Raw genomic sequence first — 24,533 nt, 5'->3', positions numbered from 1 at the left:
GAGCTCTATTGAGGTGTCATTCTATGATCTATGCCTTTGTTATCAAGCTTATAAATGTGTTCTTATAAGTACAGAGGGACAGAATTCAGTGGGTTTTTTATAAAGAGTTAACATTTCTATTTCAGTATGTAGTTCTTTTTCATTAAACACAGGAATGACTAAAGTCAGAGATTTTCTCAACAAACACAATCTCATATTTACCTTTTATGCACCAACCATCCACCCACAGTACCCAGTCCTAGCCTTTGGGGACAGGAAAAGCAAAACCTGGAAATTCTTCTGTCCCTTCTCCCAAAGTCAGGACAGCCAAAGCCCAGGCCTTTGTACTGGTTACCCCTGTGAAGGACATAACCACCGAAGCCAGACGTGGTCTCCGCTTCCTTTCCCATGTTACCCCAGGACTGGGAGGCTTTATATTGATTGACACACTCCTGGCGTAATTATTCTGAAAAGGCATCTGGAGGCGTGTTTCAGTTTCTTCCAAATTCCTGTTTCCCCAGTTGTGGCCAAAAATAAAATGTGGCCTTCAATTCCATAGAGCCGTCTATGCACAATACATATGTTGCCACAAATAGTTTTGGAGAAAGAAAACTACCAAGTTGCCCAAATAGCTAGCTCGCCTGTCGGTGGAGCCAATGACAAAAAGGATCTTTGATTCTATGTCTTGGGTATTTAACCCCACGAAGCAGCTCCCTCCTCAGCATGGTGTCACTTCTTTAAAAAATAATCGTAATACTCTCAACAATAAAAATAAATTAATGTTTAAAAATCTCACTGCAAGGAGGCTAGAAATGAAACATCAGTCTTCCCTGGAAATGCCTTGAGGGCAGAAGCAAGGCTGCTACACACATCACACTGAAAATCTTTAAATTCCTCCTCCGACATCTCTCCCACGCATCACTCCTCATGGTAACTGCTGAAACCTCATGTAATCTTCTCCCCCTCATCCCGAAGGCTAAAAATCTTTGTGTGTTGATGCTGCACACACTGTTTCCCTCCCCCTGCAGTTTGGATCCTCCCTGCTCTCACCTGGTAGCCCCAGCTGCTCATATCCTTGAAGATTATAGCACCTTCTCCCCACCGCTCCCATTACATCCCTTTTTTTTTTTTCATTTTAATTTCTAGTTTTTCAATTACACTCTACTTTCAATATTATAATTATTTGGTATTAGTTTCAGGTGTACAACAGAGAGGTTAGACAATCATATACTGTACAAAGTGATCCCCTCCACTATTTCTAGTACCAGCCTGGCACCACACATAGTTATCATAATGTTATTGACTATATTCTCTATGCTGTTTTTTACATCCCTGGGACTATTTGTGACTACCAATTTGTTCTTCTAAATCCCTTCACCTTCTTCTCCCAATCCCCCAACCCTTTTAAGACCCCACTCAGCGAATAAACAGAATTTCTCTTCTAAGGAATACACCTTAGAAAGCAAGGGAAGGGAAAACCATAAATGTTTATAATTTTTACATATTTTCTCTTGTCACCCACAAATGGGTAGAAGAGGGGGAAAGTCACCCCATGGTGTCCAGTATGGGGAAGGGAGGAGACCAGCACCTCAGTTCAAGATTTTCTCCAGTTTCTACCATAACAAGGAGGAAATAAAGAAAACCGAGAATTTCTGCACAGCTAATATATAGCCCTTCTTTTTAAACACAAACGCAAAAGGAACAGAAAACAGAAGGAACAGTGACCATTTATATAATATGAGTGAGTATAGAATCGGACCTTGCCATATAGTCTACCTAAAGAAAACTGGCCTCCTGCACTCTGATTGTCTCTGTTCTCCCATCCCTCCCCGGTCTCTTTAACTTCCTGAAGTTCTCCTGAGAGAGACACTGTTAATGAAAAGACCAAGTTAATGAAATCACACCAAATCCAGCCAGATTAGTGAAAATCTTCTCTCAAAACTCCTGAGGCCTCTAAGACAATTAGTTGTAGAACAACTTCACTTTCCAAACTTGAGCTGCAGCCAAGTGACCAGGAAGTTGAAATGTTAAGAGAACGAGGCTTTATAGGGTGAAATATGGAAGCAGAAGAGTTGTGGGGAGGAAATGATTTCTTTACCAACAACTCCTGAGTTCTTCCAAGAAGCCACTCTTTACAACCTTTGGCTTCTCCTAAACTCCTAACCCTAGCCCCATTGTCCCTGTTCCCCACCCCACCTCAATTGTCACCACCATCATCATCATTGACCACCATTATCACACCATCACCATTCCGATGAACTCCTTCAAGCCTGTTGTCACCAAGAATTGCCCAGCACATCTCTCCCCCAACTTCTAACACAAATAACAACCTTAACCTACCAGGGTTCTGTCAGGACCTATCATCCTCTCTAATCTCCCACATGCCACTAAAGTCCACAGCAGTTGCACATATGTAGGTGCAAGGTCCTTCAAACGAATTGAAAATAATTTTTCCCAACAAAAATGTAGTCCCTGAAGAACATGTTATTTTGTTTGCAATGAGCCAAGAGTTATTTTTCTATGCTACCACCACCTGTCCCCACCCCAAACTGGAAAGTCCCGGGCCCCTGTTTTATCCCTCTTGGCTTTTTTCCCCAGTCTTGGCAGTGAGGACATTCTCGCTCTAGAATTTGGCTGTGCTGTAGAAGGGACACTACTGTGCAAGTCCAACCGCCAAGCTGGTAGAGTGCAGATGCATTTGTTTTGATGCTAACGCTGAGCTGGGAGTCGTTTTCTCCAATCCTCACATTTTACACATCAGCAGGCAAAAGCCAGTGTAGTGAAGTCACGTGCCCAAGGTCACCACAGAGGACTTACGTGTTTGGACCATCAGCTCCCCCTGCAGCTGCCAATAAAAAGAAAATTTCAAAAACCACTGGTTTCCCATCATTAGATTCCATTCTACTCATATAACATCAAATTGTGGTTCTCATCTTTCTGCCAAGACCCTCTTGTTATTCCCCACCACCACCACCTCCCTTGAATCCTGTGGTTTCAAACATTTACCTGCCAAACTGCATTTTTTAATAGAATTCATTGCCTATTTTTAGTAATCAAGAACAAACATAATCTGATATATTTGATGAGCAGGATGAAATGACCAATGTTCCCATACTGCACAGATATATGGAAAAATTGCTGTAGATATATATATGTGTATTTTTTAAATCAGAAGGCATAAGATTTTTCATGAAAGTGGCATAGGTTGCCTCATATCATTGTACTAGAGGCCCGGTGCATGAATTCATGCACGCGTGGGGTCCCTCAGCCTGGCCAGCCATCAGGTTGATCGGGACCAGCCAGGGGGAGGGACCGTGGGACGTTGGCTGTAGGAGAGCACTGACCACCAAGAGGCAGCTTCTGCGTTGAGCGTCTGCCCTCTGATGGTCAGTGCACATCATAGCAACCAGTCGTTCAGTTGTAACCGTCACTTAGGCTTTTATATATAGAGATAATTTCTCTTGGACCTTTTCAAACTTTATAAATTGCTTATAGTTTTCCTCAGTACTACTTTTATGGACCTCAAGTTAAGAGCTATTTGAATGAGTAAATTCTGTATTCTAATTTTCTCAACTCTAAGTAGGAATTATACTCCTATAATATTTAGCTAAATAGAACTATAAATGAAGCCGTCAGAATTCCAATTATTACTGGCACTGCCTTTAATCAAAAACGTCTTTCAGTATTATTATAAAATCGTTCTTCAAAAATGATGTCTATGTAAGTGAATATAAAATAGCCTATCATACTCAATGCATAATGAAAATATTCATGAGAATTTCAATCATTTGATACTGTGCACCAAATTAGATCAAGAAATCATTGACATAAATGAGAACATTAGTAAATTCTTTGAGTTTTTTTCAACAGAAAATTCTAATTAGATTTAACATTAGCGCATCTACAATATTGGATTCTAGGCGATTTTCAGCTGGTGATTTTTTAAACATGCAATACCTGACTATTTAGTCAGGGGCACTGATCTCTTTTTCCTTAGATTGTCAAATTAAAAAATGACAACAGCCAATACAACAGTAGCTGTCTGGTGTGAATGAATCAAAATTACACCTATTTTTTTTGTCAGATTGGCAAAGATATATTTTCTTTTTTGGTATGCAGCAGAATTTTAGTAATTAGTTTATGTGTGCCATTAGATAAGAAAGGTTGAAAATCACTGTCTAGGGAAATAGCAGAGATAAAAAAGAAAAAAAGCACAGAGTCTAGATGAGTAAGTAATATGGTACAGTCATTGTCACTAGCAAGCACTCAATAAACGTGAGTGCTCTCTTTTTTATATATTTTTATTGATTTCAGAGAGAAAGGGAGAAGGAGAGAGAGAGATAGAAACATCAATGATGACAGAATCATCGATGGGCTGCCTCCTGCATGCCTTCACTAGGGACCAAACCCACAACCCGGGCACGTGCCCTCGACTGGAATCAAACCCGGGACTCTTCAGTCCACAGGCCAATGCTCTATCCACTGAGCCAAACCAGCCAGGGCTAAATGTGAGTGCTCTTGCTTCTTCAATGCACAATCTGAAAATTTGATAAGATATTTTTTTTTTTTTTGGCCCTATGCATCTAAGCTATGGAGACAAGTTTGTCCCGGAAATCCCTGATAGAATAATTTATGGAATAATGATATGTCTGAGAGACTGAGAGGTCAAGTAGAAAATGTCTCAGTCGTTCCTATTGTTTGGGATTGAATTGACAGGGTGAGAATTCTGTGAGTCATGTTTAATGTGCAAGGTCTTAAATCATAATGATTTGAGCTACAAACAAATACTGGTTCGGTTCCAACAAAAGTAAACAGAGAAACATCAAAGCTGAAAGCCCTCTTTGGGGTTGGTGGCCTTTACATTGTAAAGCATCCTTTTCAAATCAGAGGAAGGTCTTCAGAGGTGGTACATGGGTCCCTGGGACCAGAGGGCAGAAAGGCTGCAGTGGCTCCTCCTGCTTGCTGACCGGTCAGGAAGAGCGTGCAGACCTCTCACAAGAAGCAAGAGGACAGTATCTGCATCCCCCGCATTGCTGAGGCCTAGGTCTTCTGGCCGAGGCTCTCCCCGACCGGGGGTGGGGGATGTAGGAGGGGACCCTCACCTCTCTATGGCCCTCCTTGACTTCTTGTCTCTCAGCTCTTGTTTTATTGCATCCTATGATTTCTAAATAGGACAGAGCAGCTTTCTATTTGTTTTGTTTGAAAGCCTGCCTATTTTTTTACTCTCTTGTTTCATCCTTTCTATGAGGCTCTGTTTTATTTCTCTCATTTGCTTTTATGTCTTTCTTTTAAGTGCAGGATGGCATGGGTGCCAGGAAAATGATGAGGACAATATGTCTCTGAACCAGGAAGGTATATATCATCTTCACTCTAGTTATCTCTGCACCAACCATTTTTAATGCCCCCAAACCATACGTATCTGCATTGCTGACCCCTTAAAATGCAACAGAGGGGCCCAGGGCACAGGCCTGTGGTTAGGTCCACCTAAGGTCCAGGGTGGCTCTACCTCTTCAGCTGTGACCTTGGGTAGTTGCTTTTCCTTTCTTAATACTCGGTTTCTCCATCTGTGAAATGGAGGTGATCATTTTTTATTTCAATATTAATGTAAGGGTCAAAAAAATAACGTAATGTGCTCAACACCATGGCTGAAACATTGCTAGCCTCAAGTAATAAATGGTAGATGCCATCATCAACCACCACCATCTCCTCAGTATCTCCAGGCCAAATGTACCATCCCTGCCAGAAAAGCTGAAGGAGACAAAAGCAGCTGTCCTGTTACCTTACTTCAAATACATTAGAGGATGGATTTGATACATTCCATAACCACTTTGAACCAGAGACCCCAAGAAACTTGGTCACCTCACAATTTTGCCTAAGGCTGGTTTTTTCAACTTCAGCACTATTGGCATTTGGGGATGGACACGTCTTTGTTGTGGGGGCTAGCCTGTGCATTGTAAGATATTTAGCAGCATCCCTGGCCTCTACCCACTAGATGTCAGTAGGGCACACACATACACTCAAGTTATGACTGCCAAAAATGTCTCCGGACACTTCCAACTGTCCCCAGGAAGGCAGAAAACCTGGCTGAGGACTGCCAGCCTAGGACAGCCCCATAGGCACTTATGATAACTACAGTCTCTGTATCTCCTTTTGAATCAATATATGGATCCACCAAATAACCCTCATACAGAGGTGACATATAGGAAGCTCCTGCCTTACTTTGACAGTGTCCTTCCTCCACCCCCACCCTTTTCTCATCTTTCCAGGTAAATGTAACCCTAGAATTGAGGCCGTTGTAAATGAGGCAGTCCCAGGGAGTACACTGCCCATTCTGCTTAGGGTAGCAAGTTTGGATCATTTCGTGACACTTGCCACTTTACTTGCCACATCATTCTAAATAAACATAGCAATGAGAACATGTATTTAGGTTGAGGAGCACTTTGGTACCACCATTTCAGTAGCTCAGTTTGCTCTGCAAAGCTGTCATCTGTAGACATATGGCAGACAAACAGGATAATTGCTAATAGCCCAATACTTTTCATTCTTTTGGTTACTATTTGGTCAGAAAATAGGCCAGACTTCCATAAAGCTGTAAATGTTTGTATCTTAAGCTGTAACCTTTTTGTTTTTCCCTAAAACATCATGCCTTTCAAGTTCTCAGCATCAATGTTCTCAGACACTAAAGTTTTATGGTCGAAATCAGGCAAATCATTTGGACATAATGTCCTTCCTACGTTTCTAAATAAACATGCCCTTTGACTCCATTCTTTTGGAGGAGAGATTTTGCTTTCTGAAGCCAAGTTTCCTGAGGAAATAGATGAATCTCTCTCAAAGCAATATTTGTGCTAAGGGATGGTCCATCATAATTTCCATAGGATTTCCCATCAGGGCAGCTTGGCCCATCTTGAGGAGCTTCCAGGCACAGCACTGCCTTTTAACGAGCTTTGTGACTTGTGAGGAAATTATTTATTTCTCTGGGCAATTGTCTCGCCTGTAGAATGTAGTATAGTGGTTATGAAAACAGCTTCCTATTCGTTACCTATAACTTTGGGCAACATCTTCAGCTCTCTCAGCTAAAGATTCCTCACCTGTGAAATGAGCTGACAATACCTCCTTCACAACCATTGTTGTAATGAGTAAAATAGTAGCATCCTGCCTGGCACATAGTAGGCCTTCGACACGGGTTAGCTGTCACTATCATAAACTCAAAATGAAATCATCCTTTTGTCAGTTCTAAATTATTTATTGTCCTTTTAACCTTTCAGATGGGCATCTAGAACACAAATCAATTCTTTATTAGCTTGGATGTTCTAATTGTTTGCTTATTTTTGCCTTTTTTATAAGTTCTTTGGTCACTTGGAGGCAGTGCCCATACCATTATAAATATTAACTTTTAAAAATATATTTGTTATTGATTCAGAGAGGAATGGAGAGGGAGAGCAAGACAGAACCATCAATGATGAGGGAGAATCACCGATTGGCGGCCTCCCGCATGCCCAACACTGGGGATCAAGCCCGCACCCAGGCATGTGCACCGACAGGGAATCAAACCAAACTGTGACCTCCTGGTTCACAGGTCAATGCTCAACCACTAAGCCACACTGGCTAGGCAACATTAACTCTTTGAAAAATCCTCACTGGGAAACAGAATCACTCCGTGCACAGCTGTCTCTTGTTTGATAAATTTACTGGAAGAAAAGACATTTTAATTAGAAAAACAGCTCTTAGTGTTTGAGGTATAGAGTGAAAATGTCAGAATTTGAAGAGTGTTGAGATTGAGCAATAAATCCTTGTGGTCTACCAAAAACCATATGTTTTCAATTAAAAGATCATGGGACAAAGAATCAAAAGACCCATCTCAGCTCTTCCTCTGTCTGGGTGACTTTGAGTAAGAAAGTGACCACTCTGAGCTTTAGTTTCTTTATTTCAAACCTCTCATTATATATTCTAGTCCATAGAATTTAGTTATTTTGCCTGTGATAATCATCTAAGTCATTCGGTGTTGACTTCCTATTAGCAGCTAAAGGGCTGATGTGGTTGGCTAGACCTCCTTGAGTTCAGATCCTGACTTTATCATTTAGTCACTGTGTGACCTTGAGCAAGTTGTTTAACCTCTCTGTGCCCCAGTTTCCTCATCTAAAAATAAATGAGGATAATATTTCTACTTCACAAAGTTTTTGTGAAGATTGAATTTAAAGTGTTCAGAATGGGTGCCTGGCATATAGGAAGCATACATTAAATATTAGCTATTTATTATTTCATTGGCTGTCTCTATGGAGGAAAATCTTTAAAAGATGAAATTCTAATCAGATTTCTTGGTGTTTGGGATTTTTCCATTTAATGAACCAAATTTATCAGCTAATCACTTGGGAAATAAAGACATTAAATACCCATCATCCTCACTTCCCTAACCTGCAATCCATCAAACACTACTTTCCCCTTTGATTCCTAAATGGGAAAAATCTTCTCTCTGTATAGTAAATATTTTAAATTGGGTAACCCACATGTTTAACAAATTCTATCTACTTTAAATGGAGACTGTGTCCGTAGCACAGTGCCTCAAACATCAATGTGCACGTGAATCACACGACAATCTTATTAAATTGCAGATTCTGACTCATCAATTCTGTGGCCAGAATCCCGCATTTCTAACAAGCTCCCAGGTGATACAAATGCTGCAGATTCTCAGCTACACTTCCAGTAACCAGGGCTTGGAAACTCATGAGCCATTTGAGGATGGAGGGCACAAGGCGGCACACCTGGCCCTCGATGGGGGCAAGCAGGTTGGAGAGAGGCAGGCCTTTGGGGAACCATTGCCAGTCACCCCTCTCCAGCCCCAGGCTCATCAGCTCTATTTTAAGTAATTGAAAAGTTAAAAAAAAAAAAAGGTATGAAAAGGACAATAGAAATCCCACTTACTTCTCTTGATTCTCCTGAACTGTAAAAACATCATAGAATAGATGGCACCAAGCAGTGTGACCCTCCTGCAATGCTAAATTCTCTTCCACAAGACAGGCAGGTGGGAAACAATTTAATCCTCCACAATTTCTGCTACTGGGACAGAAACTCTGAGGTACAGGTGCTGCTAAGCCAAACCCTCCAGGGGAACATACCCTCCAGGGGCTGTCATACCACTAGGGCCCACTTCATGAAGGTGGGTTTGATGGATTTAGCAATATCCTAAGGGCCTGAAAAAAAGCCCGGAAGCTCCTTTTCCCAAGGAGTCCTGGCCTATCTCAAAGCTTACCTGCTGCAGGGCAGAGTGAGGAGGTGCCCATGCGGTGGCAGCATTTCTGTTCCTGAATGAAAGGAAAAAGCAAACCTTTCCAGATTGAAGTGTGTCCTGCCTAAATGAATTCTTCATAGTTACTTATATGCACAAAAATATATCAATGGAAAATGGTAGTGAAGGGGAATCTGTAGACTTTGACACCAGCGTATATTTTTTCCATGTTGTTAATCCCTGGGTGTGACGGAAAGAATATGTGTGCTTTGCTGCCAAGTAAGGAGACTCCCTGCGGTGGTTCTCAACCTTCTGGCCCTTTAAATACAGTTCCTCATGTTGTGACCCAACCATAAAATTATTTTCGTTTCTACTTCATAACAGTAATTTTGCTACTGTTATGAATCGTAATGTAAATATCTGATATGCAGGACGGTCTTAGGCGACCCCTGTGAAAGGGTCGTTCGACCCCCAAAGGGGTCGCGACCCACAGGTTGAGAACCGCTGCTTTAGATTGTGATGTATAACATTGACCTGCTCACCGAAGAGTCACACTGTGTCTTTCCATTTCAGAAATTGTCCATCTCAAAGTGTATTCTTTATCCACAAATTATGCCCCAGTCTGGTTTCCAAAGTTAGAAAAGATTCCCATGCATTTGCTACTTTTGGAAGGGGTATTTCAAGCTTGGGAACATAAAATGGGGTCGCTCTTATAGGCTACCTCATGTTTTGTTTTGGGTTTTGTTTTGGTTTTTGTTGTTTTGTGTGTGTGTGTGTTTTTCAAAAATGTGGGTTCAGATTGGCAACAGGAATAAATATTATGATCTGAACTTTCATGCAGGAGAAATCTAATCCTGGCAGCAAACATCTGTTCCCTTTTATGTGCATTTGTGGCTCTTTAATAGGAATGTTTCTGCAACAGCTGTAGCTTTTCTAATATCCTAAATGGAATCACCCTGGCCTTTAGAGTAATTACCTCCAAGTTTGAGTCATCCGACCTGAGGCTTCTCTGATCAAATCGGTATGAATTATGGAAAACCAAGTGCCCATTCCTGGGGGAGGAGTCCATTGTGCCCTCCGGAGAGCGCTCGCCCAGTCTTTGGGGCTCTGGTCAGTGTTCCAGCCGCCAACGCATTCGGATGTGGTTAAATAATTATAAGGTGTTGCCCATGAACGTGGTCACCGCCATGTTTTCATGCAGTGAAATTCCAAGTGGCATTTCCACCATGATCTTTTCACTGTGTTTCACACTAAACTTTAAAGAAAGGTTCTAAATGCACACTTGTCAAAAAAAATTTTAATGGTTTTAACTTATTATCAAGAGATTATCATTGTAGTGTCTAGTTTCAGAATAATTATGTGAGGTTTCTATAGCTCTGATGATTGTTTTTCATCTGGATGGTGATTGCCTAATGGAATAGACAGGAAAACTGGAGAAGTTGGAGCAGCCAGATAAGGAAAAGATTTGTTTCTCTCTTAGCAGCGCCCAGATCTCACTCACTTAATGGACTGAGAAACGCTGCCAATGAAACAAGAGAAACCCTCCGCGATAGCAAATGTAAATTCAGCTGCACACAGGGCCAGAGAAGGCCAGTCTCAGCAAGAGGGAAAATTAATAGGCAGGTGCCCAGTAAAAGAAAGACAAAACCATATAGCAATGGAAAACAGACTACCCGAACAAAGAGGCTAATTTTGCAAGACTGTGCCTACAAGAAAATATTTCTGAGGACACAGTTCATGTAACCAGACAACGGCTGACCAAGGGCCTCAGCAGATCTGGGTTTATCAAGTCTCTGAAGTAAAGCAGCAGAGTCAATCTCCAGAAGTATACACTCCTATTGGAATGTTCGAGCACATTACATGCTCCCCAGTATTCCATCCATCCATCCATCCATAAATTTTCAAATAAAACCTAAATAAAGGGGTAGCATTTTCTTGTCAAACCACAGCATCCAGTTTCTTTAGGGACCTCTGCTGCAGATCTTGAAATAGTTGCAGGCACATAGCACTTGGGAAGAGGAGAAGTGAAGAAAGAGACGATTTGCGGAAACAGTACGGGACCAAGAGAAGGTAATGAGCAAGGGCACTTATCTGAGAAGCTGGAGCATAGAACAAGCACAAAGAGGAGAAATATTGATTCCTATTTCCCACTGGGCTGCAAAGGAGAGGGAGAGAGATGCAGAGGGCTGCCAAGTTTAATTAAATTCCACTCAAGGCGGTGAGCATTCATTAATGGACCAGGCCCCATGCTACATGCTGGGGTACATAGCTAAACAAGCCATGGTCCCAGCTATTAAGGATCTCACAAACCTAAACAGGTGAACTAGTAATTACAGTACCAGGGTATATTGTAACACACTCTAAATAGAAACATGGGAATCACCTGTTAACATCTCTCCACCCTTATTTTCTCATTGGTTAAAATGACAGACACTACCTATTTCTTGGCATTGTTATGTGAGTGCCTATAGCTGTGGGAATTGAGAGACAGATTAAGTTAATTGGAGTCCAGTAATGGGGGAGGGGGGAGGTGTGGATACTGTTAACATAAAAAACATTCAAACCTGTAAATAATTTTGTGAGTTTATTTGAGCCAAGCTGTTGATAATTGCCGGGAAGCAATATTATCCAATATATTGGGTATAATGCTCTGGAGAATGGCAGTTTTTCATCTTGTTTTATACATTACAGTCAAAGGAGGAGACATAAATGAGTTATGTGAAATCCACTGGTGATAGATTAGAGGGGCAGGGGAAAGCAAAGCGGGGGAAATCTCTGGGATTGGATGAAAAGTAAAATGATAGACACATACTTCTTTTACTTGATGATTACAGGATAGTTAACAGTCAACAACTAACTCAATATCAATGAGAGGATTTGTGGGCTCTGTCCTGGTGTGCAGGCCCATTTGGTTGTGCCCTGAGGGGTCCGGAAAAAGGGAAGTTACAAGTTACCATGACATTTCACAAGTATGTTATCTTAGATGCAAAAAGACAATAAGCTCAGTAAAGATCTTTGTCAAGGAAGATACTTGCCTAGGACATGACTACCCACTATAAACTGCTTTTTAACTAAAGGTTTTTAATTTCAGACCATCTTTCGTGGTTACTTGAGGTCTCTTGAGTTTGCAAGACCGCCATGCAGGCCTTCCCTGAGCTTGTCAGGGGCCCCTTTTTTTTGTCCACAATACCATTGACACAATACAGGCAGGACATGGTACATCCTTGCCTTACAGAAGAGAAAGAGACAAGTATCATAGATATTCAGGAGAGAAACCCAAAGAGGGAGAATAGTTAGCCCAAAGTCACACAACTAGTAAGTGGCAAAGCCAGAATTTGAACCTTGACTAGCAGAGCACTATCATACTTACTATCCTGCCTCTAAAAAGCAAAACCATTTTTATTTGCACTAGCAAATAAGGGAAGATAATACTACTCATAGTAGAAAATCTGCATTGCACTGATTTTAGTAGTGATGAGTTCTTGTTACTTACCATTAGCTTTCAGGTAAGAAAAGAGGCATAGAGTCTGTGATGAGGATGTTGTTCTCTCTTTGCAAAGTTACCAGATTATTAGGGGACAATAAATATTAATTAGGATGTTGTGCCGGGTAGACACTGTTTTACCAAAAAAATAAGGAAATTATAAATAAATGTAAATTATTATGTCATGAGGTAAAAAGTAGCACATGGAGGAAGAAAGATACTTGGAAAATGTTATGGAAGTTTGGAGGTAGATGGATGCTTTTAAGAAAGCTTAAACAACAAGCGAGGCCTTGAAGGTTGAGTAGGAATCCAACCTGTTTTCATTATTATGTTGTCTGATCCATCAAGCTGATAAGCAAGCCAGGTATGAAGATAGTCAGGCCAGCCTTAAAGGAAATGCCCACTTCACCAAAATGCCTCTCGCACCTGCCTTGCACAGCAGGCAGGAATCCAATTTTAGACATTTCATTCCTTGGGCCATGGCCCTACGCTTTCCAGACATCCTTTCTAAAACACGACTTCTGCTGGGAGGGATGACTCCTCCCAGGTTCTCAGCCTTCACATAGTGGTATGAAGTCACTTATCAGACTCCTTTCTTTGAAAATCATGTTTAAAGAAGACTTGACTTTGGAGGATGAGCAAAGGCAAGAGGCAATTGGGTACATACATAAAGAGTTAACACTTAATGAGGCAGGCACTATTCCAAGACGTTTGTATGTAGTAACCTATTTAATCATCACAACAATAGTATGTTCTTATCTTACGGATGAGGAAAGTGAAGTACAGAGATGTGAAGTAACGTGCCTAAGGTCAAGGAGAGATGGATGAGTAGGTGATCTGCCCACAGTGAGGACTAAGCACCCATAGTACAATGTGAGAATAGCAAGTACTTGAGAGGAGGGAAAGAGGAGCTAGGAAGGGGGTCAAAGGAGATGGGAGGTCATCCAAATCAACCTCATCTGTACAAAGATTCTGTTTAGGACCAAGTGGTGATGGTAGTGGCATTGATGGTGTTGTTGGTGGTGAGGGTAAGGTAGCTATATCCACTAAACATAGTTTTTTATTAATAAAAGTAACATATCATTTTATTAATAGTATTTTCCCCTGGGGCTAGAAAGAGAAATATATGGCCACGTGCATAATATAGATCAGATAGTTACAGCTCTATCTATACCTGAATAGCACTTAATTACTAAATACTTTCACTTACATTCTTTCACTTTATCCTTATTAAAATCTCATGAGCAATATTATATTGCGCTTTTACAAGTCAGAAAACTGAGGCTTAGCCCTAACCCGTTTGGCTCAGTGGATAGAGCGTCAGCCTGCGGGCTGAAAGGTCCCAGGTTCGATTCTGGTCAAGGGCATGTACCTTGGTTGCGGGCACATCCCCAGTTTGGGGTGTGCAGGAAGCAGCTGATCGATGTTTCTCTCTCATTGATGTTTCTAACTCTCTATCCCTTCCCCTTCCTCTCTGTAAAAAATCAATAAAATATATTTTTTTAAAAAACAAAAAACTGAGGCTTAGAGAGAGGAATTGATTTTCCCAAGATTAGACCCTTCAGCTGGGGCTCAGATCTTCCATCCCCCTCCTCCCTCCACTAAAACACAGCCTCCTCTAGGCCCAAACATGGGTCCAACCTGTTAGGTTTTTCATTTTCAATTAATTTCATTGAGAAATGCAATCCTGATAGGTTCTCAAAAAGGGAAAAATGCAACCCTCATGTAAAAGGAGAAGGAAGGGCTGAATCCTGCTTTGGTACAACAGGAGGCCGTTATATAAGGACTGGGAAAGGGTACCCCAGGCACAGGGAAGAGCTTCTGCAAAGACACTGTGGTAGAACCAGCTTCACAGGTTAGAAGCCCAGATGACCAAAGGGCAGAGCCTCCAAAAGGGGCTCAGCAGGACAGGAGGGATAAGTCCTTTGGTCTTGGGACTTTATTCCAATGTTGATGGGAAGTCATTAAAAGATTTTAAGCAGCTGCCCTAACCGGTTTGGCTCAATGGATAGAGCATCGGCCTGCGGACTCAAGGGTCCCAGGTTTGATTCCGGTCAAGGGCATGTACCTGGGTTGCAGGCACATACCCAGTAGGGAGTGTGCAGTAGGCAGCTGATCAATGTTTCTCTCTCATCGATGTTTCTAACTCTCTATCCCTCTGCCTTCCTCTCTGTAAAAAAATCAATAAAATATATATTTTTTTAAAAGATTTTAAGCAGCTGAGAAATATACTCTAATGTATATTTTTAAAAGCTCATTTGGGCTATTCTGCAGACAATGGATTGTTGGTGGCTGAGAGTGAAAGCTAAGAGACCAGTGGTGAATACAAATGAGTAATTGGGAAAATTGAATAAGACAATAAACATACTTAACAAGGAAATTTCAAAGTACTAATCAAATGATAGCTATTAATAGGCCAATGGCCACTCATCAAGTTAAGTCAAATAATGAGACGAGTCTGTTAACCAGTAGGAAAAATATGAAAGAGCAGATGAAGTGCTTCTCTGAATTTTAGGTTCCTTGTCAATCAAGCAGTATACCATTATGTACTTCCTGGGGTGTTCACGAAGATGAATAAGTGTCTAGCTCACTACCTGGTCCATAGTAAATGCTCAGCCAAAAATTTGTCTCCTGTTCTACATGACTCCACAGCTAAAAATAGGGTGATATGTACATAGTCTGAGAATTCAACAAGGCTAAAACGTATGGGTTGAGGTAAAGAATTGAAATGGAAATTAGAGACATCATACTTAATAGCCTGATCCTACACCAGTGATGGCGAACCTATGACACCTGTGTCAGAGGTGACACGCGAACTCATTTTTTTGGTTGATTTTTCTTTGTTAAATGGCATTTAAATATATAAAATAGATATCAAAAATATAAGTCTTTGTTTTACTATGGTTGCAAATATCAAAAAAATTCTATATGTGACACGGCACCAGAGTTAAGTTAGGGTTTTTCAAAATGCTGACACGCCGAGCTCAAAAGGTTCGCCATCACTGTCCTACACAGTGATAATTCTACATACTCCCTGTATTTGCAAAGCATTTTATATACACATTCTCCTATTATTGATGGCCTTTTCATGCAAAGTAAACACTCTTAGAATGAGTGCCTTGAAATCCCTATCTACTCAGCTGACCCTTTCTGAACCCTTTGTCATAATCCTACTTCCTCTGCCTTGGCGCTTTTCTAAGGTGACAGCTTGCTTTGGTGTCCTGAAATACTTGAATATTTTCATATAATTCTCCCTTTTTGATGGACAGATTTATTTTCTATCATCGTTAATGAAATTTCCAGAGATAGGCTGTAGGTAGTTATGCTGGTGAGATTTATGCTTATTTCTCCTTCGCAAAAGAACCCTTTGGAGCAGTATTATGTCATTCAAAGCCACTAGAATTATGGCCATCTAGTGCAAATGCAGTCATTCCCATCTAAACTCCCCGAGACACAGGGGCCAATATGTAGAAGTTATTTCAGTAATAGTTCACATCTCCCCACCTTGTTATTTTCTTTGATTTTATTTATTTATTAATTTGCATCATGACTGGTTAAGTGTCTTGGTATCTAAAATATGAAGTATTAAAAGCCAGATGTTAGCTGGGATCCATTAAGAAGCAAAGGATTTATACTTCACCTGAGTAACAAGATACCCCCCTTTTTAAAAAAAAAAATGTATTTCTACTACTGTGTACATTGTGTGTCTAATAATGCTCAAAACAACAAGATTTTTGAGTGAAATTTGGTTACATCTATACCTGTACTCTATAAGATAATATCCAATTAACATCTGACTTTTAATGCTTCACATGATCTCAAAACAATTGATGAATTTTTTATTATAACACATTTACTCCAAGACTGTAAAACATTAGAGTCTGAGAAGGACATTGCAGCCTTATCCAGAACTTGCCAATAATTTGTCTTCGTACCTTAGATTTTTCTTACCCCCATGGATCTCAAACTCTATTGTATCAGAATCTTCTGGAGGACTTAGTAAATATACCAATGCCCGGGCCCCATCCTACTTCAACAAGCCTGGTCTCCGTGGTCTTTCATAGCGCCACGGGTGATTCTGATTCTCACCAAAGTTTGAAAATCACTGACTTAACCTTTGATATTTTAATTCCTCTAAAAATATATCTCATTGGTTTGATTTGGGGGGGAACCAGAGGATATAGCCATTAGACATAGAAATAACAGAAAATTCCTGGAAACCATTATTACCAAGCAAAGGTATGTGGAGGTAACTTATAGTCAACCCAATGATAGCATACCCAATAGGCAGGATTTAAGGAGTCTGGTGTAATAGGGCCTTCTCCCTCCTTGGGAATGTATAGGAATTGTATATGCACACACACACACACACACACACACACACACACACACCCCTCCTGTTTTGGGGAGGATGAAAATCAAGAATGTTTCTTAAATAAATCCCTGTAGTTTTCCCAGGACCCAACCAGAACTTCTCAGTCCCCAGGTTTCCCAGCAGTGTCCCCAACCAATAACCTGCCAATTAAGCAACTAACATCATTATCATGAATGTAATTACAGACAATAATTATGAGCCCGTAAATGCCTCCCACGAATAAAACCCTTTTCCCAAACCATCTCAGCCTCTTTTCTTAGGAAAATGGAAGGCAATCCTATCCCCTACCTCATCCCTAATACAGCCTCCCTTGCTTAGAAAAAAACCCGCTCTTGCTGGCCCAGGGGAAAGGCTGTACTCTAAGGAGGAATTGTCCCCTTGAGTGGAGTCCCTTTCAGCATCTCTAATCCAAGCCTGTTCACTAGCTCCCCATCACTAGGGAGCAGTGACGACCCAGTTAGGCTGTATTTCTTAATTTCTGTTAAGGCAGAGATACTAATACCTAATTTTAAGAATTTCTGTAGAAAAAATGAAATATTGGAGGTTTTACAAAGTAGCATGATGACTTTTAACATTGCTTAAGCCAGATGCAATTTACTGAGAACTTAGAGAGTCCCAGAAAATAAAGTAGACATCGCAGAAACATGCATGGGTGAGGTTTTTCATGTCTGTAGAAACAAAATGAATCTCTTTGGGCCCAGAATTAACTCTTGCATTCAGTAACTGTATACTTAGCTCATGAAAACCTCAAACCCTTATGGATAATAGGTATTTGAATGGATTCTACATAGATATGTTGAGTCTGAAATGCAATACAATCCCCCAAGATCTCAATCTGTTTCCTTTTAATGGATCATGAGCATAAGTGCCTGTAATTGCACCAGTGGTTGGCATGGTTGAGTCCAGACCATGCATTGAAGAATGCCATATAAACTCTAAGGAGAAAGGACCCATGTTTGTTTCACTGACCTCTACAATGCCTAGAAGCTCTCTGTAGAGTGCATTTTCAGGGCTCTTCTCTGAATAAGAGCAAATGTTACATCCAAAAGCTATCATATTGTATGACTTTTTTAAAGGGATTATTGCTTACTGGACAAGGTAGGATATTTCGAGCCACAGCATTTCCATTTACTATGACAAGGAAATCATGTGTATGACTTTATTGTTGTGTTTGTTCAAGGTCTTGTTCTGGAATAGAAATGGAGTGTGTGGGTACCAGGATTTTCACATAGTAACCTGAAGACCCTGAAGGGTAAATGTAATTTCCAAAAGTGACTGAGAGTAGATTATACTTTTAGAGAAACCATCCTGACCAACAAACATCAACTGAAGACATGTAGTAGCTTTAGAGAGGGTGCTTTTGAAAACCTAAACTGTTTTTAACCCTTGTGTTAAATAATTTAAACAACATTTTAAATGTTTGAAAATTCCCAGTACTATGCACAGATCAGAATAGACTTGTCTTTCTAATATGGATATCTATATTCCTTTGGTAAATTCAGCATAAAACATTCACTTACAAATTATAGTCTTTCAATCTCTGTATGTGATTGCTTTAAAAGTAGAACTGTGTTTATGTAATATCTTTTCTCATTTTGACAGGCAGTAGCCTAAAAATTTTTGGAAATATGGATGACTAGATGGATTATGTTTTTTAATGTGTATGCCTATACAAATGTGTATTAGCTTGCTCATTTTTACTTTCTACTTTATATCCATATACAGTATATCTTTATTAAGGGGATAAAATTCACCACTAGGGAAGGTTAATGTGAGAAAGTTTTCATTATATAATTTCCATTATTCCCCATATTTTAGAGGGCTGATCTTCAAGTCCATATCAATTGAATAGAAAAACAACAACATAATATACATCAATAATTAATTTTCTATACCTCAACCAAAGAGATTTAGGGCTTATCAATCTATCATTGAGACTCTTAATTCACCCCAAACTAAAGTACCACCTGCTGTCCTTCATCAGATCTCATTGCCAATTTGAGACTACATTGAAACCATGTATAAGATCCAGCCTCCTTCTTTTAGGCCATTAGAGGTAGAAGGAGAACAAAGTTGTCACTCAGTGTAGCCACGTGAACATGTCCCACTTAAGTAACAGGGTGCCCCTCAGGTCAGCCTGCGATAAAGCCCAAGTCAAACAAGGCTGAGTCCTGGATGTTTTATGTCCTAAGGATCTGAAATGTCTTCACGGCCATCCCTGACCCTTCTGACCTCAAATGGTCACCTAAGCAGTGACATAAATCGGTGTAAACTTGCTCTTGGGACATTGCCGTGGAAGGGAGACAGGCGAAAGTACAGCCTTCCCAGGGAAGAACTAAACATAAGGGGGAATGGGTTGATTAGTCCGACTGGCAGTTCAACCATGGTGGCTGTATGCCCAAGGCTGACAAATTCTGCATCTTATCACTGCCGTCACACGGAGATGCATGTGAACACCATCAGCCCAAAGGAATTGAGAAACAACTTGCCTTCCAGCCGTGCATCTCAACCAAACCTTGACAATGCCAACAGCTCATCATCATGTATTTTTCAACCCTCCAGAAAATGGCCTTCCAGCCTGGGACAAACCGAAGCACTGTCCAGACCACGAACAAGACTGGAAGCTAGTAGGAATGTCTGAAGCCTGCCTCCATAGGAAGAGCCATTCGGAGAGGCACAGCACATTGAAAAATGAACAAACATCGCCACATCTCATCCAGACCACTTGGACTAGCTCCATATTCCATCTGGACCATGACGATGTGAATGATCAGAGTGTCCCAAGTGCCCAGACCTTTCAAACGGAAGAGAAGAAATGTAAAGGTAAGCAGATTTTTACTAGACCAGATCAAGTATTTCAACAAGGACACAAAAAAATGCTTTGTTGTAGCTGTGTGGTTAGGCTTCATGTATTCCAGTGTTTATTGTCCATGTGTTTTCCCCAACGATTCTGTTACGAAGTTTCTTTATCCCCAAATCTTCTTTTAAACATAAATAAATAAGTGGGTTCCAAAGGGAAGCAGTTAATTTCAGTTTCATGTTGGGTTGGGGCACTTGGGGAGTTGTTTGCGTTTCTCTAATTAGCAGAAAGGTTGTTAGTTTTGGCTTTAATTCTATTTTAAAAATCTGAGTAAAAACAGACATTGCTATCATTATAGAAGTACTTGCTTTGAAATGTGGACATGTGTCTGTGTGTGTGTATGTTTCCTTCCCAATTGCGCCAGCAGCTAATGGGATCTCCAAGGCTACCTTTAAACTAAATAGACAATTCATATTCTAAAGAGAGGTTTTAAGTTGTGGGTGGTGTTGTTTTTAACTCATTAAATCCTTGTGTCATCATCCTGAAAGGCGAGATTATGGTTTTAGGAGGTGGTCACCTCGTAAGAAATATGTTAAACTGGCCTAAGTTCCTGATTGCATTCGACTTAACTGGTCTTTACCTCAGGTCGCCTCAACCCTGACAGATGTCTTTGTGCTGATCGCTTTATTGTCTTAGGGCTCCCCAAAATCTTTGCTTCTTAACTTAGTTTTTAAATGTCCAAGAAAGCAATTTGTGTCTTTAAATGTCCAAGTTCATGTAACTTCCCATTCGTTTTCAATTTAGCATTTTTTAAAAAAAAAAAGGCTTTTGATTTTTTCTTTAAGGATTTTGACTCATGATAAAATTTTAAATTGGGTCTTTGAATATTTGGCAATCACATACAAGATATGTTAATGAAAGTTTATAAAGACTCCTCTGTATGAGCCATGAAGGACTTTTGCAAACTCTTGTAACTGGGACAGAAACACATGATTTTATTTACCCCTCTAAACGAAAAATGGTTGTTCTTTAGTTTTTCTGGAAACAATTCAATCACTCCTTGGAACTACCAGTTGACCTGGGTGGTTGAGTGTACAGATTTTCAGATGAAAATATAATATCTTAAAATAACAATAAAATAATTGTATAAGCTCTGATTGGAGAATAGCCCAAACTATTTATGTTCTCTTTGTGAAGATTTATGTTTGTCCCTTATCTGTATTATTTAGGAGATTTGAGAAATTAAAAGCAATATTTAGAAAAAAAGCAAAATATGTTTTTTTCAAAGGAGTCAGGATATAGGACAGGTGTGTCTGTGTGTATGTACACATTTGTTTGAAATATAATTGAGATTTAGTCTTAGAATTTGTAACCAGATTGTAACTTTGAATTTTGTGAGCTGGCATCAAAACTATGTCAGTACTTGGTGTACAGTGAAATGCCAACAGAAAGTGTAGTGTTCTCGTGATATAAAAACTTCACTGGCTAATTTTGATTTATTCACAATTGGTAGCCATAGTCATTCATTCATTCATTTATTCATTCAATCATAGGGACAATCTCTGCTCCATCATTTATGAGAAATAGTGGCCTTGGATGTGTAGAGTCCCCCGCACCATACACTTTTCAATTTGTTCATACACCTTAAAAGCAAAAGGAAAGAGTCTTTATTTGGATCCAAGACCCTAAGTATATATAATACAGTGGTTAAGACCACATTTTGAGTCTGACATATTTGGGCTAGAATACTAGCCCTTCCAAATTTCTGTTCTTGAGCAAACTTATGTGATTCTTGATAAAATTAAATAAGATCATGTTTTTAAGCACTTAGCCTAATACCTCCCATATAGTGCTCCCTAAATAGCAGCTATCATTATGACTGTAATCATTGTTGTTAGTTCTGCATCATTAAATCACATCAATTCCTCGGGCTACACCGTGTTCCTGGCAAGGACAGGGGACAGGAAGCAGGACAAATGAGTGTGGGGTGGGACAAGACACTTCAGGGAGGTTAGAGTTGATTTTGCATTCGTTCAGCTCTCTACTGCTGGAAGTCAGAGAATTCTTTAATAAGACATTATAAGTAAATATTAAAGTACTTCCTCAAGATTCTAGTATTAAAAGGAAAGCAACTAAGGTTAATTCTCCTGTAGTTTCCAGACTAACCAGGGTTCACCTTGGCATGGATGTGAGCCAATGCCTTGGTTCAATATGAAAATGCCACCAGGAAGGCTATGTTGTCATGGCCCAAGCACCATATTAACTGAATTCCAGTCATTCACAGTGGACACCTATTTACCAGTGAGGCCAGGAAACAATGCGATTAGTCACTCTTCTTTTTTTTTAAACTTGGTTCTTCTCCATCTGCCCTGCTCACCTGCCTCTATATAGTCACTGTGAGGAGAGTTCTATTTTGATGTCCGTCTATACTGGATGTTTATTTCCTGGATATCTCTAGCCCCCAAGCATGCTTGATATCTCAGTTCTGGGCTGTAATTTCATTCATTCATCCCACCACTGTTTATTCAGTGCCTACATGTGTGGGATATTGTCCTTGATGTCCCAGCATGAAGAAATAGCAGTGGGGCTAAATGAACATCTAAGTAATCCCATTTCAGGGACCCCAGATGGAACTGATAAGAACTAAATGGCCTTCAAGGATACAAAAAATTAAGGATCTGCAGTGCAGAAGCCAAAAAAACAAGTTGACTGCTTAATGTTATGTAACGAGCCCAACTCCCAAACCAGTACCCCTGTAAGTGTGATTTGTGGACGAGGATCCTTCTGCAGACGATGACTTTCCCCACTCTATTGATGCAAGTGCAGAAACTGAGAATAAGCTTTAAAAATCTTTATAACAATTTGACATTGCCACTGACATTCAAACACATGAGCAGTACATTCACATCACTGAACAGGATATAGACCAGTTGGGTATTGTCAAACCTGCCTGTCAGTCATGTGGGGCCAGAGCTACATAAATTCTTGTGTAGTTGAACCATGTATTGAGCCGTAATGAGCAGGATACTTCTTTTAAAATAATTTGAGGATCGCTTCTCGGCCTTTTGGCTAAGATCAAGTGTAGTATCTGTTCTTATCAGTTTAATAAAATAATTTGAGGATCACTGATTTGTGCTTTATAGTGTTCTTCATGTTTCTCTTTAGGTTTATTTTTGTGTGATGCATCTAATGTTTTGTTTTCCATTTTGGTTTGAATTCTACTTTCATTTTAATCTGCATATATCTGTGCTCCTATCTGCTACAGTCATTCTAATGAAATTCATTGGTAGCATATTGAACTAGAATGAGATCTCTGAAGACCTTTCATTCTGCTGCAAAGACCGCAATTCAAATCTGCTTTAGTACCAGACACTATATCCAGCCAGAAGCAAGTGATCCATTCCCTTCCCCCAAGCCACCCTCTATCTCCACACTACACCTCCCTGGAGTTTTTGTCCCAATTTGAACTGATAGCTTGGCCATGAGGACCACATCCTTCTGCTGATCGCCTCCGTTTCCATAGTCTGAGATGATGTATTGGGTGGTGCTCACCGTTCACCAACCAGTGGCACTAGCAGCACCTGGAGCTTCTTAGAAATGCAGAATTTCAAGCCCCACCCCAGACTCCTGTATTGGAAGCTCTGGAAAGGGGCCCAGGAACCTGAGTATCAGGAAGAACCTTAGACTACAATTCTTAAATTCTTAGTATAGGAAAGGGTCTGCCACCTAGTGGACTTTTGGAAAACTTGCATTTTTCTTCCAGTCATCTCTCCTGGGGAGCCATCTGAGTCAATTCTTGATTGGGCCTTCCTTTAGTCCGGGCTTATTATTTTAATTGCCAACTAGATGTTCTATGGAATCACTCTGCCTGGTAACACCTCCCTCTTGGAACTGAACCCTTCTGAGAGTCCGATTCTCTTTGCCTGGAGCCCTGATCCTCCTCTAAGTTTTTATGCTGTATAAGGCTTCTCCACTTGGCCCTTTCACACCCTCCTGAACTCTTCTCCGGAAACCACAGGGTCCCCCAAGACCCACAGGATGGGTTCTAGCAGATGCAGGCACCCCTGTAGCTGAATCTAGCCAGCCCTGCTAAGCCCAGATAAATAATCAGACCTCCATACTTCAATGCTTGTCCTTGATGTCAACCAGGGACCTGCCAGAAATACTGGAACCTGGTGGGAGAAACAAGGCAAGCTTGGCCCACCTCACTGCTTGCATCAGACAAAAGAATAGCAGCAATCCAGTGATTTCGCTGAATTTTCTCTGTAGATCTGCTGTGTGTTTTTTATGAAGGTAATTGAGTCTCAGATCCCAAAGAAGGCAAGAAAAATAGTCAAAATAATTTCACTAACAAGTTATTTTCTCTCATTATGAAAATTTTCTAATGGTTTAATAAAAATAATTTTTAAAAATTGTTTGTAATTCCATCCTCCAAGGACAAATAGGGTTAAAATTTTTATTACATTTTAGTCTTTTTTCTGTGCATATCTGTTTTTTACAAACTTGGAATCATATTAGGCATACCATTTTTTTCTTTATTGATTAAGGTATTATATATGTGTCCTTATTGCCCCATTACCCCCCACTCCCCCACCCCTCCCCCTCCCCCTCACCCTCACCCTCCCCCTCCCCTCACTCTCTCCCTCACCCTCACCCTCACCCTCACCATCAC

The 24,533-nt window shown here is 40.4% G+C and overlaps 1 protein-coding gene across 8 annotated transcripts in view; it reads left to right on the top strand.

Annotated features, from left to right (window-relative positions):
• Positions 1 to 24,533, top strand: part of THRB (thyroid hormone receptor, beta) — a 279,375-nt gene that overhangs the window by 211,159 nt on the left and 43,683 nt on the right. For 7 of the 8 annotated variants that reach the window (XM_005863655.2, XM_005863653.2, XM_005863652.2 and 4 more), the window contains one exon: positions 19,624 to 19,884. In XM_005863655.2, coding sequence (XP_005863717.1) covers positions 19,624 to 19,884 — 261 coding nt within the window. Of the gene's footprint in view, positions 1 to 5,277; positions 5,332 to 19,623; positions 19,885 to 24,533 lie in introns of those variants that run through there. The other variant, XM_014537592.1, reaches the window with a different exon arrangement.

Source organism: Myotis brandtii, unplaced genomic scaffold (genome assembly GCF_000412655.1).
Source record: "Myotis brandtii unplaced genomic scaffold, ASM41265v1 scaffold18, whole genome shotgun sequence".
Taxonomy (NCBI): Eukaryota; Metazoa; Chordata; class Mammalia; order Chiroptera; family Vespertilionidae; genus Myotis; species Myotis brandtii.
This window is presented reverse-complemented; position numbering and strand designations above follow the sequence as displayed.